The 17,614-nt window shown below is 36.8% G+C and overlaps 1 protein-coding gene across 1 annotated transcript in view; it reads right to left on the reverse strand.

Annotated features, from left to right (window-relative positions):
- Window positions 1-17,614, reverse strand: part of RNGTT (RNA guanylyltransferase and 5'-phosphatase) — a 195,492-nt gene that overhangs the window by 123,291 nt on the left and 54,587 nt on the right. Inside the window, exon 10 of the mRNA XM_074862047.1 lies at window positions 14,965-15,036. Coding sequence (XP_074718148.1) covers window positions 14,965-15,036 — 72 coding nt within the window. The remainder of the gene's footprint in view (window positions 1-14,964; window positions 15,037-17,614) is intronic.

Here is a 17,614-nt window from a genome sequence, read left to right on the forward strand (position 1 = left end):
CAAAAAATAATTTTCAAAAATTATCCCTTTCGTGGTCCAGAGAGAATAAGCTCAGAGAGCTCTGGCTTCAAAACCAGAATTTTTCAAAAATTGAAAGCAATGAGCACAGGAAACTGGGACTCAAATAATCAATGGCCATGGTACAGATGAGCAGGAGAACCAGCAACCAGATATTTCCTGTACTAAACACAGCCAGAAGACAAATGGGAAGAGAATCTAAGAGGAAAAAAGCCCCCCTCTAATGCACAAAGAGAACATGAACTGGTCAATCTGAATGAATGCAAAGGAAATAAATGGCAAAATGACCTTCTGATGGGGCATACAAAGGTAAGAGATAGAATGAATAGTTATCTGAAGAGATATCTGAATTAGGAGAAAAACAGAATGCCAATTTTAGACCAACGTAAGTTTAATCAAGTTCTCTCCAAACTCATCCTGGCTTCCACCAGAATCCTCTGCATTTCATGCTCCCAGAGGGGCATTAAGTTTCTCTTACATTTCTTCCCTAGATCCCTACTAGACCTCTATCAGAAGTCCTCAATCGTTCATTGCAACAGCTTTAAGAACTGTGCACTGCTCCTATACAACATGTAATTCACAACCACTTTCTTTCAGGACTCAGTTTCAATCTACGTGAAACTATATGCCAGCATCACTTGGGGGCGAACACACTCCCACACAAAGCCAGTGGTAACATGGGTGAAATGTCTCCTAATCTCTGGTCATTGATGCATGCTTGTGAAGAAGAAAGCCTATCTGGCTGTTAACTTTGCCTTCAGCATTGCCTTCCTTTCATACATGAAGGTGTTATTAGTAAAGAGCCATTCAAATGAATGGAAAATTAGAGTACAGAAAAATCCAAGGAGCAGGAATGTGGCTCACTCTTTATTCATTTGTCTCAGAACACAGCTGTGTGATCTACAGATTTTTAAGTGCCACAGACAAAATTCTGGAGAATCTTTCTTTCTTTCTTTCCCCATGCACAACATACTTGAGAATTCATCTATGCAGTGATTGAGCTTGTCCTGGTTTGTATATCTACTTGAAACACAGAAAACACATCTTGACATCTGTAACTACTGACTGAAGAATTCTTTCCTGGGAAATGTGTATACATATTTTTATTTCAAAGAACACCATAAACTGTTCACTAGGTACATTTCAGCAAGATCTAGTGCACATGTTGTCTTCCTTACAGCAGCTTTTCCACTCAGCCACGTATTACGAGTAGGTCTGAAAGAGCAAATGAACTAATTAATGTTTCAAATACTTGAGCCTCCAATAAGCAGTAAAATTATTTAGATAGCTCCTTTACAATGATTCGTTCAAAAATGCTTTTGCATGGTGACTTAAATTTATTTCAATCCCTTAATAGTTAAATTAAAAGCTGAGACGACTTCATATGCACCATAAACCAGCTGAATCACTTTCTTTTCCTTTAAATAATCCTTTCACTTCTCCCATCTACTTGGAACTAATTATTTCCTGCAGCTCTGCCAATCACATATTTTTATTTCAAAGCTTGTTAAGCAGAAGGGTATATTACCACAGGTTCCATCATATAAAGGTCAGAGCTAGGTTGACATAAGATTATATGAGATGGGAAAACACAGATAATGCTGCCGAGCAACTTCTTCCTCAGCCAAGTAAACTAAGAAGTTAAGGAGTATTTCATTCTTACAAAAGCACAGGACATTAACAATAAGAAAATTAACATAACATTGAATTTAAATCAAGGACATACTTAATAAAAGCAGTATTTGAGGAGGAGGGCTTTTTCTTTGTTATTAGACACTTGCTATAATTACAAAAAATGTTGCTAATATACAGTGTATTTATCCCAGACAGATCCAAAACCTTCACGTGGTAAAATTCTAGCTTTTAGCAAATAAGTAGGAGGGTAACGTAGGCTGCAATAACTAACTCGCAGACCTTGACAAAAACAGGAAGCGATTATTTAGTGTATAGAGCACACATTTAAAAGTTGTCCAAAAACAAGACACTGATGCATGTATAATCTAAACCCAGGCTTCAAATACTAGCATGTTTTTAGGTAACATAGATGTTTTATTAATTTAAGCATTCAGATGTTTGAGAGTTTTTTTCAATATGTAAGTTTTTACTTGTCTAAAAAGGATGCGGGTTACCACTGCCTAACAGCATAGTTACTGGAGTGCATTACATGGTAATGCATTTTCTAGACATTTTTAACCTGAAATAAGTTTGTTAGCAAAGGGTAAAACAAAATTAAAAAGTTGCATGTGTTTCCTATCTATGCTAGAAAGTTACCCTTCCCCCTCACTGTAATTAAAATGTATCCTAAAGCACAACACACTTTAGACAAGACTCAAGAGAGGAGTCATCTATTGAATCAACACCTCTTCCTGGAAGGGCTGAATTCCCTTCACCTGTTGAAACTTCATGCATTTCACCAAGAGGTCACCGTATAAGGTTTGCAAGAGATGTGGCACTTCAAAACATAGTTTTGATTTTAAACACAATCCTCCACACATCCTCAAAACGTAAAATGAGGTTTCTACTGAGCTCTGAAATCTACCCAGGATTGAACATTTCTAAATTTAAACTTACATTATTTCAAATTAACTTCTCAACAGAACCCATACACAGTTAAGTCACGTAAGAACATTAAAAATACTAAAAAACAGGGTCTGCAGCTCAATTAATATCCATTGGCTTGAGGGGGTGGGGGAAGGCAATGTATTTGCTGAAAGAAGCTAAAAACCACAACAAAAAAACACAAAAAAAATCACGTTCCTCCAGATGGGTGCTGAGAGACTGAATTTGGTCAAGTGTCAGGCTGTTCTCCTGCTGTGGCTCCTGCCCTCCACCCAGTTCGCAGAGAGCTCCGTGTTGAAATCACAACCCCATGCTGATATGGCTACAAGGGCTGGTGAGCAACTCAAATTCCAGGTCATTCAATCAGGAAGATGGCAGGAATCACTGAGACAAGTGTGTGAGGATAACGGGATTTCTGCTGCACACCCTGTCTCAGTTTCCTCTCTCCCCCTGCAAGGAGAAAGGTACCGCTAAGGAGCTACCATCGCACTCCAGGTTTAAGTCTCCCTTCCCCTGCCTCTGAGGCGGACCTTGTAGCTACAGGTCAGTAAATTCAGTGAGCCTTACAGGGAAAGTCCTTTATCTAGATGGATGCAGTACAGATAACAAAATGCAGTATGTAGGTGCTAAATCCCATAAAAGTACTTTCTCTTAAAATTTGATACTTATCTGGCTTTTTCCCATGCAGCTATAGTAAAGAGAAAAGTAATGCCTGGTCCTGTGTATGCAGCTGATAACTAGCGTGGTCCATTTATTCTCTTCCTCCATGAGATATGGTTCAAAGCCTACCTACCAGCAAAGCACACTCCATTTGCTTCCCCAGAACAGTACCTTAGACATGAATAATTCAGCACATACATGCATATACGTTCCACGCACGTCTCCACTTATTGAGCCATAGCAGAACACATGTCACAACTGTCTTAGCTTTAATGATTTTGAGAGAAGAATAAAGAATAAACTCAGGCTGATATTCTACCCTGTGTTTAACATTATTATTGACAATTCAAGGCATCCACAGCTGACATCTGCATTTCCAACGAAAGCCCATTATTAGTTCTCCCATCTTCTGAAGACCATGCAGTTTAATACTTTGCATTTTATATTAATGGTCTGGCACATATTTCTTCTGACTGTGGTTTTATAAATGCTGCTATTTTTTTGATACACATAGCTTTATGTAAAAACAGTCTAAGGTGCCCTTTCATTCTCTAAACAAGATTATTACTATATTCAATCACCTAAAAGGGTTTTTTTTCATTTCCAATGAAGTTTCCTTTTTAAAACAGGATCAAAAGTATTAGAAAAATGAAAAATTCTGTAGAATTATGACTCTCAAATTTTTCATTTCTAAAAGGCAAAAATCAAGACATAATCTGAAAATACATTTTAAAATTTGGTTTTTCTAACTTTTATCACTCAAATATTCAAAACAGATATGGTAATGGCAAGGAATTTAGCAGTCTCAAAATGGTTTCTAAAATTTATCTTGGCATCAATGAGGTACAGCGTGTGAAATATTGTTTCAGTTGTAACAATTCAACCAACGTGATGCGGGAATATAATTACTATTTATATGTTGTCATCTTATACAATGGAATATTGCCAGAACGAAAACAGTTTGGGGAATCAGACCTATTAAAAAGGTTGCTTAAGACATGTATTAAATTATTTGTGTTTCCTTAAAAATAAAAAAAATCACTGAAAATAAATTCATGTATGTATGAATCAACAAAGGAAAGAAGTTCGTAGCCCATGCATAAACATCAAGGCCTAACAGAACATACAAATATAGCTCCACACTTTTTTTTTTTATTAGCAAACATAACTTACACAAAACAGCAGGGCTGTCAAAACTGTGACTAAACAAATAAGATCAAAACAGAAAAAGTAGATTATACTACAAATATTGCTCCCTTCCTCACTCTTCTTCTTGTGTTGCTCAAAACAGAATACAGTTTCAATATAAAAACCATAAAACCTTATAACTACAAGGGGATGATGAGCTTGCTTCACCAATGTAATGGTAACGCACATAAGACAGCATGTTTACAATCAGTCGAAGTGACTGAATTATGATTCTCACCATTAACACTGTGCAATAAAGTGATCAACCTACAGAAAACAGGCATCCACCATGGATGAACACCTAAGCCTTCTCTTCTGAAAACAAAACTCCAGTTAGGTGCCAAAAGCTTAGTAGCTGCTATTTTGGAAGCACAGACAACTCAGTCCAATTCATTGTTTGATTGCATGTACAGTGGCTTCATTTAGGATCTTTATAATCCTTATAAATCCTTCTGAGCCTTCAAAAACATAACTCAATAAGGGGATTTTACTGCAATGTAAATGATTAATACCAAAAGGAATTATGTTCTGTCTAGACTGCCTACCTCCCCTCAAGTAATCTGAGGAGTATATGAAGTTGCCATTTTAATTACAGAAGTAAAAGTCATAATTCTAATAATCCATAACTATAAAACAGATTCACGATCATCATCAGATATTTACACACAAAAAGATTGCACACGGCTCTCCCAGGGGAATATAAGTTTAAATAATTCATTTTCCACTGAATTTAGGCTATCTGCAAAACCAAATATCGAACACAGGGCTTTACTGCTTCTGTTTTTTCCAATTATTTTTCCTAATGCTGTTGTTGCACATAGTATCAAGGTATCCTTAACTTAATCGCAAGATACTAGATGGTCCAGTCAATATTTTCCTCTTTGTTTCTACTCTCCTCACTCTCTTCCTTTCTACCAGATACTCACACTGACTCTTCATAAAAATAGCTATTGCTGGGTTTTTCAAGGGCTGTCTTTATGATGAAGTGTGTAATTCAATCCAGTGAATTAAAGAATCGTGGGAAAAATCCTACATCTTAAAGACATTATTCAGGGCATTTCATACTTGAAAAGATTGTGGCACTGATTTTTCTAGAATATAAATCACTTCATACCATTTAAAATAAGACTGCCTAGTACAGCAAGTATAAAGTCTCCTAAAAACTAGAAAAGAGAAAAAAATGTAGTAACAATCAGCACTGATACACAAATACTATCTTAGAAAAGGAACCACCTACTTTTTCTGAACCGTGATAGAACTAAAAATTAAGCATCTGCTTGTAATAGATGTTATACTCCTGAAGACTTGTAGAAGATCTATAACTTCAAGTACACAATCTGTCTTTAATATATCTAGCTCATTGTGTGCATGGTTAGCTTATGAGTAAGAAGTACTGGTTCATTACTCTTACAGTCATTTCAAAAGAAAAGTGGTATTTTTCTTCATTTTTCTTTTATATAAGAGAAATATTCTAAAAAGGATGAAAATATGGCCTTCACACTCTCTCCTAGACCATAACAGTCATTCAGGTTATTCAAACATATTAGTCATGGAAAGAAATTAGAGAGGTCCTGCTTTCATCTTCATAAAACCTATACTGAATTACAGATATTTTAGGTTTGGTACATCCTTCTGATGATCTCAGACTATTTTTTTTCTTTAGTTCTTCTCTCCTAGGAACAGGAAAAAGATGGGTAGGCAAGAGACCAGGCAAAAGCTAAAAATATGAAATATTACGGCTAATTGTAGAAAAGGAGGAATTAAAACCAAGTTAGGGAAATAAGACATGACAACATTTGAACACACTCCCACCACTTCCATATGATATCCCCCAACCAATACTCTCTTTTTGCCTATAGTTTTTCCCATTTTGAAAAATACTGGAAAAAAAAATTCCTGTGTTAGACTTCATTCCCAGTACTTAAGAAATTGGACATGATAATGCAACTGGAAAACCTGCCCCACTGTAAAGTTTTTCATACTTTCCACTTCAGTTGTGATCACTGCCAGATTCTTGAGAAATCTGAGTATTTGCCTGAGCCAGAAGTTGAGTTTAAGTCCACTTGGCAGTTCCTATGGGAATGACTGTTATAAACTGCAAGCTGAGGGAGACAGTTTTCCTGTTTAATCATATGTTACAGTTTCTAGCACAACAAGATAAAAAAATATTGCAAATAAAAAGTGAGGGTTTTTAAGGCTAAAAATGTGAGAGGCAGAAACCTGTTCAATAAAAATACTGAGAAAAGCTCTTTAAAAAGACCTTCTACAAACAAAAAAAATGTGGACTTTATTCTCTAAATCGTGTAAGGTTTGAAATATTTCAGAGTTATTTTCATTTACAATGCAACTTAAAACTTTCAGGTCTTGCTTTGTAATTTTTGTAGCAAGTTTCATGGTTTGCTGAAAAAGTGTCACATGAGAGTAAGCAAGTAAGAGTAAAACCTACAGAACCTGAACACCTGAAGAATATAAAGGATTTAATACCATGGTAACTTCTAAAGCTGCTCTTGGAGAACTACTCTGCTGGGTTTGTGTGTGGCTGGGTTTTTGGTAGCAGTGGAGAGGGCTACAGCAGTGACCCCTGTGAGAAGCTTCTCAAAGCTCCCCCAGCTCTAAGTCAGACCCACCTCTGGCCAAGGCCGAGCCAATTAGCAATGGTGGCTGTGCCTCTGCAATAACGTATTTAAAAAGGGGAACCTGGGAGGAGGAGTTGCAAGGAAAACACCTACGCAAACACCAAGGTCAGTGGAAGAAAGGAGGAGAACCAGGGCAGGTACACTGGAGCAGAGTTTCACCTGCAGCCCATGCTGAAAGGGCAGGCTGTCCCACTGCAGCCCATGGAAGTCCACGGTGGGGTAGATGTTCACCTGCAGCCCATGGAGAACCCCACGATGAAGCAGGTGGCTGCACTCAAAGAAGGCTGGGACTCTGAGGGGACCCCCCCGCTGTTGTAGTTTGGCACTGGGAGGATTGCAACATGCAGGAGGGACCCACGCCAGAGCAGATCGGGAAGCACTGCAGCTTGTGGGAAAGACCCATGACAGAGAAAGCTTGTGGAGAACTGTCTCCCATGAGAGGCACCCCACGCTGGAGCAGGGGAAGAATGCGAGGAGTCCTCCCCCTGAGGAGGAAGGAGCAGCAGAACTGACCACAACCCCACCCCCCAGTTCCCTGCCCCCTGCACTGCTGTGGGAAGAAAATAGAGAAATCGGGAGCAGAGCTGAGCCAGGGAAGAAGGGAGGGGTGCGGGAAAGGTGTTTTTAAGATGTGGTAATGCTTCTCACTGTCCTACTCTGTTAAGTAGCTTTGTTGTTAGTGTTTGAATTAAAGTGATGTTCCTTTTCTTCCCCTAATGAGTCTGTCTTTTGCCTGTGACCATAATGGGTTTGTCATCCCTCTCTGTCCTTATCTCAATTCCTGAGCCTTTTGCTTTATTTTCTCATTCCTATTCCTGAGGGGGAAGGGGGGAGTAAGTGGTTGCCTGGTGCTCAGTTGCCCTCTGGGCTCAAACCATGAAAACTACTTGTCCCCCATCTCTCTCCCAGGAGCAACACTTTGTGCCTCTTGCCCTGACAATTATACTAGTGATAATTTGCCATTCAAAAAAGTTCTCATGAGACACATGCTTCATGTTAAGGTATGGAAACATTTACCTTGGGGGAATAAAACATGACATGACAAAATTTAATACATTCCCTTTGCTTTTATGTAATATTCCATTAAGCCTTCTTTATTTCGGAAAATGTGAAAAACAAACCACCTTCGCCGCTATCAATAGTGCCCCCTGGGTTGGGAAAAGGAGGATCTAACTCACAAGACGCAAGGGAAAGGAAGAAATCAGATACATTTTTCACACAATCTAACCAGCAAGTAAAACAGTCAACCTTCAAACTAATTGCAATACTAAAGAATGTTCCCCAACAACAAACAGCTTATTAGACAAAAAATATAAAATGAAGAATACAAAAACACCAAAGGTATCCTGGTCAACACGTACTAATTATCACTCTTCAGCAATAACTTACTTTTTGTAGGCATCATAGCAAAAGAGAGTTCCAAAAGAGGGATGTAAAAATGCATAAAAATGCCATTTTTCAGTTGCATGTGCACTTTACTGAAGCACAAGGAGCAACACAAATTATCTGTTTGGAAGTTTACAGAATAGATAAGGAGATTTGCAAATTTTGCTGCTCAGACACACAAGTCAGGTTTTCAATGATGAATAAAAGATAATCAAAAGGGAAGCGGAGTAAGGCAAGAAAGACTCTGAAAAAGACAACTAGCTAAGATGCATTTCTGTCCATCCATCTCCATAGGCCCAAAAGCTTCTGCAGCATCACTCCCTTAGCGTGTTGATTCTCCATCTTACGAGCTCTCCTAGCCCACCACCCTTTGTTGTCCTCCCTATTCTGTAACGCTACCCTATTCATATAGCCTAAAGAATACCAAAACACATTACCTGGCCAGACTGCCCCTGCTCTCAATCAACTGAATTATAAAAATAGGAGGAGGAAGAGAAAGCGATCTTAACACACCTCTCCCAGTGCAACATCAGAAAGCGAAGCAAGACACAATTCAGTAGAAGCTCTGCATTTCATTTACCTGACACCTCTGAGCCATGATAGAATGAAGTGATATACACAGATTTTGAGAACATAACGCACAGTAAGAGCGCTGTTACAAACATTTGGGCACTTGTTAGATACGTCTCCATCAGAAAGGATGCAAGAGTAAACACATACACGGTATCCTCATTTTCCAGAGTACTATTAGTAATGAAATGCATTTTAAATCTGTACTTTGAGGTGGTACCGGTTGAGAAATAACCTCAGAATTAAAAGTAAGAGCAGAAGGGTGACTGGCAGCCAGGTGCATTTGTAAACAGAAAAGATCCAATTAAAGACTTGCTCTCTGAATTGTGTCCTCAAAATTTTCACACAACATTTTTAAGATAAGGTTAATAGGCTAATAAATGAGACACAGCATGTACTGTGAGTTTTACATCACTTTAAAATGAGGCTTGTAATAGAAAAGTCAGACATGGTAATATTTTACAGGGATTTAAACCAAAAATTTTTCATGCATGTATTCAATGAGCACATTGGCTGTGGGCAGGATTTATGACCAGCATATCTGTTTACCATGACAAGTTTTACCTAACAGCTACAGCACTGTTATGCATAATGACAACCAAAGGAATCTGGATCTTGACTTAATTTAATACACAGAGTATTAGGAAATTTAATAAAAATTTTATCTCCTTTCTAAACATTAAAATAATTATTCTTTTACAAGCATTCAGTCTATTCTTACCATTGCAATCTGCTCTCATGAAAACTTGGCTAGAGTTTAAAAATTTAAAGGCCAGGGTTAGAAAGGAAAGTACTATTCATTTTCAGTGTCTTTGCTAAGAATGCATTAATTAGATCCTACGTTATGCCAGTGTTACTTTTTATTACTTAACTGAGGAAAAAAAAAAATAGTTGCTTAACTTTAGCATCTATACATCTACATGTAGTTATTGAATATGATCTAAGAAAAAGCCTCTCAAAACAAGGTTTCTCAGAAAAAGTTGTCTCAAAGATGACTGGAGAATCTAGACATGTTCTTCTGTAGACTGTTTCTGATGAATAGGGATTTGGATTCACTTGTATTTGCTTCTGGGACTGTTAATTAGTCTATTGTCAGCTTCCTCTGTTACACTAGAAACACCCAGCAAATCTGAACTTTTTATTCACCATTCAGGTGAAAGAATTAGTGCTATACAGCTACAGTTACTATAATAATGAATTTAACTACATGTAGACACAAATCAGGAAGCTGAAAAGTAACAGGCATTGCAGGGATTTAGCTCTGTACTCATTAAGACTGAACGCCATACGGAATGTTGGGTGCCATCAGCCTTTTATGTTCAGAGGAGTATGAAAAATACAGATTTCATGTGTGTGGAGGACGCACATAACCAGTGACATAATGAGGACAAAAAACTCAATTAGCATATTAGAAGCTAAATAAATACATGCATTTTTAAGAAATACTTTGTCATTTTTCAATGAGAAAAAAAATATTCGTCTTAGGAAAAAAAAAATCCATTTAGGTTGTAAGGAAAGATAACTGTGTTACAATTGATTTCTACTTCTAGAAACATTTCACATGCCAAATGTGACTTGACATGATAACGACATCTTTCCTGTACCTGTGCCATCTTCTCCATAGACAAGCAGAAGTGGCATACTAGTTTTCATGCTTCTTGGATCTTCTTTTACCTTCCATAACAAAATTCTGCTGTATGTTGTGATATACTACTATTTTTTATTCCACCTTATTCCCTCTCTTTCCAATGTAAGGAGCCTTCATGTCCTCTGCCCTAAGCCCCTAAAGGCATATCAATAGCAGAATACCTGACATTTCACAAAACAGCACTTTCTGAACTTCAGAGGTGAGACCCAAGTCTGTGAACTAGAAGACACCCTGGATACATCTACACAGGCCTCATCCCTGCCCTTGAAGCCACCAGCTCTCTGACTACGTTCATACTCTCGCTCTCCAGAAGAGGATGATGACATCTCAGAACACCTGGTAAGAACGGTCCCTAAGCAATGTTAAACTTTCAACTATTCTTGAGAACTGCTCAAGAGCACTGTAGCCAGCCAAGACCAAAAGTGTGCCAGGGACCATTTTAACTATTTAAAAAGAGGATAAACTTTCAGTAGCAGGATCCTGCCCTTTGCACAGTTTCATTTATTAGTATACATGTACGCAGATTTTATATACTTTGACTTTCTCTATCTATAAAGAACCAAGCAAAACAGTAAAGAAAAAGCAGGGATTGCTCTGGGTTTCCTCAAAGAGTTGAGGTCGAAAGGCAGACTCACTTCACTAGCGTATAGCTTCCTTTCTATGAGTTTGATTTTAGCATGTGAGATGAAAGCAATGAGACAGCAGTCATATTTTGAGTTGCTATTAATAATAATCAACATCATGATTCAGACCGAAGAAAATGACAATTAAAAGAAAACCTTTTTTTAATCTCCTGAAGAATCATTTGTTTTTCCTGACATAGTCATCTCTTGTAAAATGATGGGATGGTAACTAGATGTTACAGAAACGGTGATTAAAAGAAATTAAGTCAGAGGGTTCCATCAGCATCACTGAAGACTGACTTTTGCGGCAGCTACAGGTGATAAGCATCAGAATTCAATACAAAATTTATCATGGAAAGAGACAGCCAAGATAGATTGTTTCCATGTTCTCCTTAAGAACTCCAGTATAGGTCTATCTCAATACTGAAACTCAATTTTTATTTTGCCTTCTTCTTTCCAGTTTTGGATCTTTGGTTTTTAGGCTGAAACTTTAAGTACACAGCTTTAAGAACAAACATACCCTCTTATAATTTCTGCTCACAAAAGGCAACAGCGGCCGTGGTATTTAGTTAACTTAGACACAGAGAAGCCAGTCTAAGCATTCGGGGTTTCATTTAGGTATCAGTCTTCAGTCCTACATGTCCCCTTGTTTAAAGTCAGAGAAATATGGCATAGAACACAGTTAAGGTTGCCCTGTCTCAGCTGCTACACTTCCAAACACACATTTTAACACTATTTAGTCTCCTAAAAGCAAGATACTGAAGAACTAAAATAAATACAAGAACAGAGTACACTGCAATTTTGAAGCACAACAATAATGGCCAAATATACTGAGAATAGTTCAAAGTGATACTACAAGTAAATGCTATTTGGAAATTTTTAATTATATAACATTATTTTGCTGTGATCTAAAATTTAATTACATGATTTTTCTGTATACATGTTAACAGCTTTCACTGTACTATTTACAGTCATCCTGAGGGGCACAAGTTGACATATATCTCACTATGAATACATGGTGCATTCTGACAAACTATATATTACCTTATTTTAGTACTAATGTCTGTATTTTTTTGTTAGTGCTGGTCATCCTAACACACAAATTCTCACCAGTATTAACAGTGCACATAAGTCTTTGGGACTTAATACAGAATTTGTCAATGCAGTATTTCAGAAGAAATATTCTGACAAAACCAGAAAACTGTCTAACACTTAGCTAGCAAAACAGGTTGAGCATCTGAGAATGTCAGCTGAAAATATCTCTAGTTCACTAGACCTGACTAAAACATGAGGTTTGCCTGAGCAAAGGTGGTCACCAACAGGGTTTGTATTCACATTTCCCCAGCTGCAATGTCACGTCTCTAACGGCAGAGTATGCTGAGTCACTGTGGAGGATGAGATGGGGGACATGCTGAAAATCTTGCAACTTCCATGATGAACAGTGAGTACAGTAAACTCCACTGTTCACCTTCAGAAGACACAACTACTTTCAAGATCAAAAGAAGCAATGTCAAATTCCAGAGCACTTCGTATAGCTTGTCTGTCAGGCTGGTTTGTTTTGGGTTGGGTTTTTTTTTGTTGTTGTTGTTTTGGTTGGGTTTTTTTTTTTTTTTTTGAGTGGGGGGTTGTTTGTTTACGAAGGAGAGGGGGGCAGGATGTTTTGTTTTTAAACAGGACTGATGCTTCGTGTAATTATTTGATTTGAAGCTCTGCTAGGAAAATTTACACAAATCTAACTTACACAACTTAAAAGGAACTTATCCTTTCTTGCCAATTACAAGTTTTTAATACATTTACCTCTCTTAGTGATAAAATTCTGTTGATCATTTCTTGCCAAGCCAAACATCCTTGGATGCCCATTTTTCTACTTAAGCTTCTAAAATTAACCTAAAAACCACTGTGCTTTTTTATCTTTGTAGTAGGACCACTGCTAATGACTTCTTGCAGCTAAAGCCCTGCTTGTACTCATACTGATAACATTATCTTAAATTGTCCTTGACATTAACATAGTATTACTTAGTAACTAACTCCTCTGTCTCATTCCCAGTCCATTTAAAAAACAAACAAAAAACCCCAAACAATCTTTAAAGCTTTTACAGCTTTGTTCAAAAGCAGACTGTTCCCAAACCTTAACAATCTGCTGGAAACCCTCTGATTGTTTTTCCTGTTTGCCAAGTAGGATTCTTCATGTTAAGTCTGGACACTTCGCTACAAATGAGAGTTTCCTACCCTTTCACCCAAAAAATGTTTCACCAAAATACTTACGATTTTCAAAAAGTGTTCTTTTGCTTGGACCAGTATATGCATATCCCAAAACTGAGGAAAGGAGACTGTACACTTAACTTACATTTATTTTTCAAAGGGAGAGTAACAGCAGCAAATGGCAGGTTAGACACAAAGTGAGAGCAGAGACGAGGAAAGACATGAAGGTAAATAAACATGGAGTCACAGATGGAGGAACAGGTAAGAAAATGTGAAGTAAAAATGAAAAACCAGGAGTGGTTATAGAAGATGGTATTTTTCAGAAGTCTACAAGGAATTTTTGCTTACTGAAAAGTCCTAATCATAGGAGGGATCCAGGAAACTAACACCTACTTTTCAGAAAAGGTTAAAGAAAAGATCATCAAGATGCAGAATTAAAATGAGTTAACAAAAATCTTCTATTCCTAACCTAACATGTATTCTGCACAAACTATTACTTTTAAAAGCAGCTGTCCCAAGTCACACTATGACTATGCTTGTAAGAATACCAAAGTCATTTTTGATGACTCGTCCCATGTCTACATTTGTAATTCCCACTGATGCAGTGGCCTACTCGAGCTGAGTAGCACTTTAATCAACTCTGGAAGGGTCAACCATAATTTATGAAGTATGACATGCTCTGTGGTTTACTGTTTGTCCTGTTAGGAGCACTGAAACGCTAATTTTGTTTTTCCAGAAGCATTAACAGATACCAGAGTGTAATTAATGCATGTAATTTGGAGAAAAAAATACAATAAATTTTTAAAAATCTATAAAAGATAACATACAAGAGCCCTTTGGTGACATTCAAACGTTCACCATATTTGAAAGCTGCTTTAAAGAAAAAAAGTTTCTCCTTTTATGTACTGTTTAACAGCTCTTTCTTGTGACCAGAAAGACTATATTCCTAGCTGTCAACAAAGGCTTCTCCTTTTCCATAACTTTCACAATGTATTTCTTTATTACATATTTGCCCTACAGCCAGTGTAAACAGGAGAGCCTGCCGTTGAGGACTTAACAGAGGACCAGTTGCCTGGTTTCAAAGAGAAATTTGAGAAAGAGGTGATGGAGCAGCCTAACAAGGAACACTGTAATGCTCTGGTAACAAATATACCACTTAAAGGTGAACTTCTCCATCCCCTCTCAATTTCACTGCCTAAATAGTTCAAACATGCTCTAGAAATCAGAAATTTCCCAACAGTGTTTAGCAAACTGTTTCAAACTGCCATCTTTTATTGTGCAGGTGGAAATAAACCAACGTCTATTATAAGACTGGTTTCAATCTTAATTCTGATGCATTGCTTGTTATCAAGTTACAAAATACCCAAATGCTTTTGGTGTTTAAATTTACTCTGAAGGTCTTATACAAATAAGATTAAAATAGAAATGAGAATCCATAACTAATGACAAAAGCAATAAAACTGAAAGTACTTACATTAAACTTAATAATGTCATATATCAAGTACCGAGGGACAACCTGTCCATTGACCTTGTCGATGATCATTTCCTTAAAAGAGAAGAGATGACATTTACATTTATTTCATGAATATAGAAGAATTTCAACACATTTGTACTTACTGCACGTACCTGTAAGCGTGACGCAATCAAACACTGGCCACACCTTTATTATAAAAAAGATTTTACAATAGGTCAGGATCATAAAAATATTATTTTAGTCTTAAATGTCTCTCATGAAGTATTCAGTAAGAAGCCAGGAAGCTGTACTAAGGCTCCACATTCTGATCTGCAACATTTATACATTAGTTTCCCCACAGCTTTAGAAATCACTACCTTTCTTGAGTGAACAATGAGTTTTTAGAAACCTCAGTAAGAACTGCAAGCCTAAGTCAACCAAGCACTTTTGGAAATCTCATCTACAATAAGAATTACAACAGCAAGAAAGTACAGAACAAGCATTAACATCCATTTTCTATGATCATGTTGGATCTTTTCACATTAACAGCATCCTAGGCAGCAGTGACAACTGCAATTTGCTTGAATGTTGCATTGTGACTGAACAGTAGGGTTCCTTCAACTGGAAATATCACAGATTCTGTATCACATGAAATTAGTTAACATTCAATATATACTGGTAAACCATCTTGAATGGTATGTCAGCTTGAAGAAAGACTATTAACAATCAACATCCAAACACAAAAGCGTTTTCTGAACTTAATGCTACATATAAAAATACATACATCATACATGCTGGTGCTTACATCTGTAACTCTGGCTTCCTGTGATGTGAATTAGATATAGTTTATTAGTTCAATAAACTAATAAAGAATATTTAGTTTCATATAAATTAGTCATGATTGAAAATGGTAACAATCAACCAATTGGTAGATCTTTTTCAGAGAAAACTTTGAAATATTCACTTCTCAAATTGCAATCAGTCTTCTCCCTTCCTCCCACCCAATTCTTGGCTAGTAAGTTAGTTGTATCAGCTAAGGATTTTTTGCTGCCAATATCAAGTTAAAATTCCAAATTCACGCATATAAGATAAAACACTTGGAAAAGGTGAGAATATTTCACTGTCAACATGATGAAACCAAAACTGTGAGCTCAAAAGTTACTCAAAAAGAGAACTTTACATCAACTCAAATTAATTTTGTTTAGTTTGTTTCTTGCTAGGTCAGTAGCATTTTTATGTTTTACAACCATTTAACTTCTCTTAGAATCCATAACTTCTACAGAGTAAACCCGAACAAGAGTCTCAATGTAAGATTGACTTTCAGTCTGTACACATACCAAGCTTCTTGAATTGTACCTAGTATTTAATTGCATTTGGCTTTGAAAAATAATCAAGCAGTTGTAAAAACATAGATTTATTTTAAAGCAAACACAAAGCTCAAAGCACTTTAAACTACAAGACATGAACCTGTTGTTCTCAAAAAACACTGGGAATTGTAAGTTGCCTACTTAATATTTTGGAATCTCATCTTCTGTGAACACAATACTGAGAAGGAGATTGGGCTTTCACAGCCAAATGCAGCATTCACAGATGTTGTGAATGACTACCTGAAGCAACCTTACACATCTTTACACATCATTTAAAAAAAAAAAAAAAAAGAAAAATTAATTCAATGAGTGAAAAACACTCCTTTGTAACATTACAGTATCTTATTCTTAACTCTAAAATCATCTAGTCATAGGTACTATCAAATAACATTTGCAAAAAGTCTACATAGAAGTGATGTAATAAAATGCTATTCTGTTACTTTCCAGTATTTAGCTAAGGTACAGGTAAGCTATCAAAGGAACAGCAGATGCAACACTGCAGTGCCTTCTTTGACAATAAATTTTATAACTAACTGCAAGAACAGATGGAGTAGGTATACTCTAAGAGAGAAAGAAGGCATGATGTTCAGACTTGGAAGATTGTGTAAAGATATAATGCAGGGGGGGAAAAAAAAAAAAGGAAACCCCCCCACATCCAGAATTCCTGATAGTACTCAGGTGAAATGAATAATAAAGTAAAACTGAAACAAAAGAATGGTACAATATTTCTTTAAAGTTTCAATAGTATTAGCAGGTGAAACACTTTTTAAAAACATTTAACTGAACATGTATTTAAGGTTTAATGACTCATTTCCTCAGCATGAATATTCAAGCCCCAGCTTTGATGCAAAGCTAGCATTTGCATGCAAAACCCTGAAAACATTTCAGTGACTGGTATTACAATATTTTATGCCTAATTTTCAAAATCTGAATCTCTGAACATTCAGTTTAAGAAGAATTATGAAATACACCCAAGAGGACCAAGAATGATTTTTAAACCTTCACTGGAATGTTGAGTTTTAACACAGAATTAATTTTATAAAGAAACATTTTCTCTATTTCGGATACATATAGACCTTTTTGACTCTATTATTGGTCAAACTAGCCTCTTTCCTCACATCCTCACTTCTTTTCTTCCTCCCCTGTCTCTTGTTCTCTCTTCACATCCAGACTGAAATCCCAGCTACCAGAGCAGATAAACAATAGCACAATATGCCTTAGAAGAAGAGATGACAAATTTCTGCGCTGCTCAACTCCATCATGACAACAACATTCACTGCTCCATTAGTTATGCCAATACAAGT

Source organism: Strix uralensis, chromosome 3 (assembly GCF_047716275.1).
Source record: "Strix uralensis isolate ZFMK-TIS-50842 chromosome 3, bStrUra1, whole genome shotgun sequence".
Lineage (NCBI taxonomy): Eukaryota > Metazoa > Chordata > Aves > Strigiformes > Strigidae > Strix > Strix uralensis.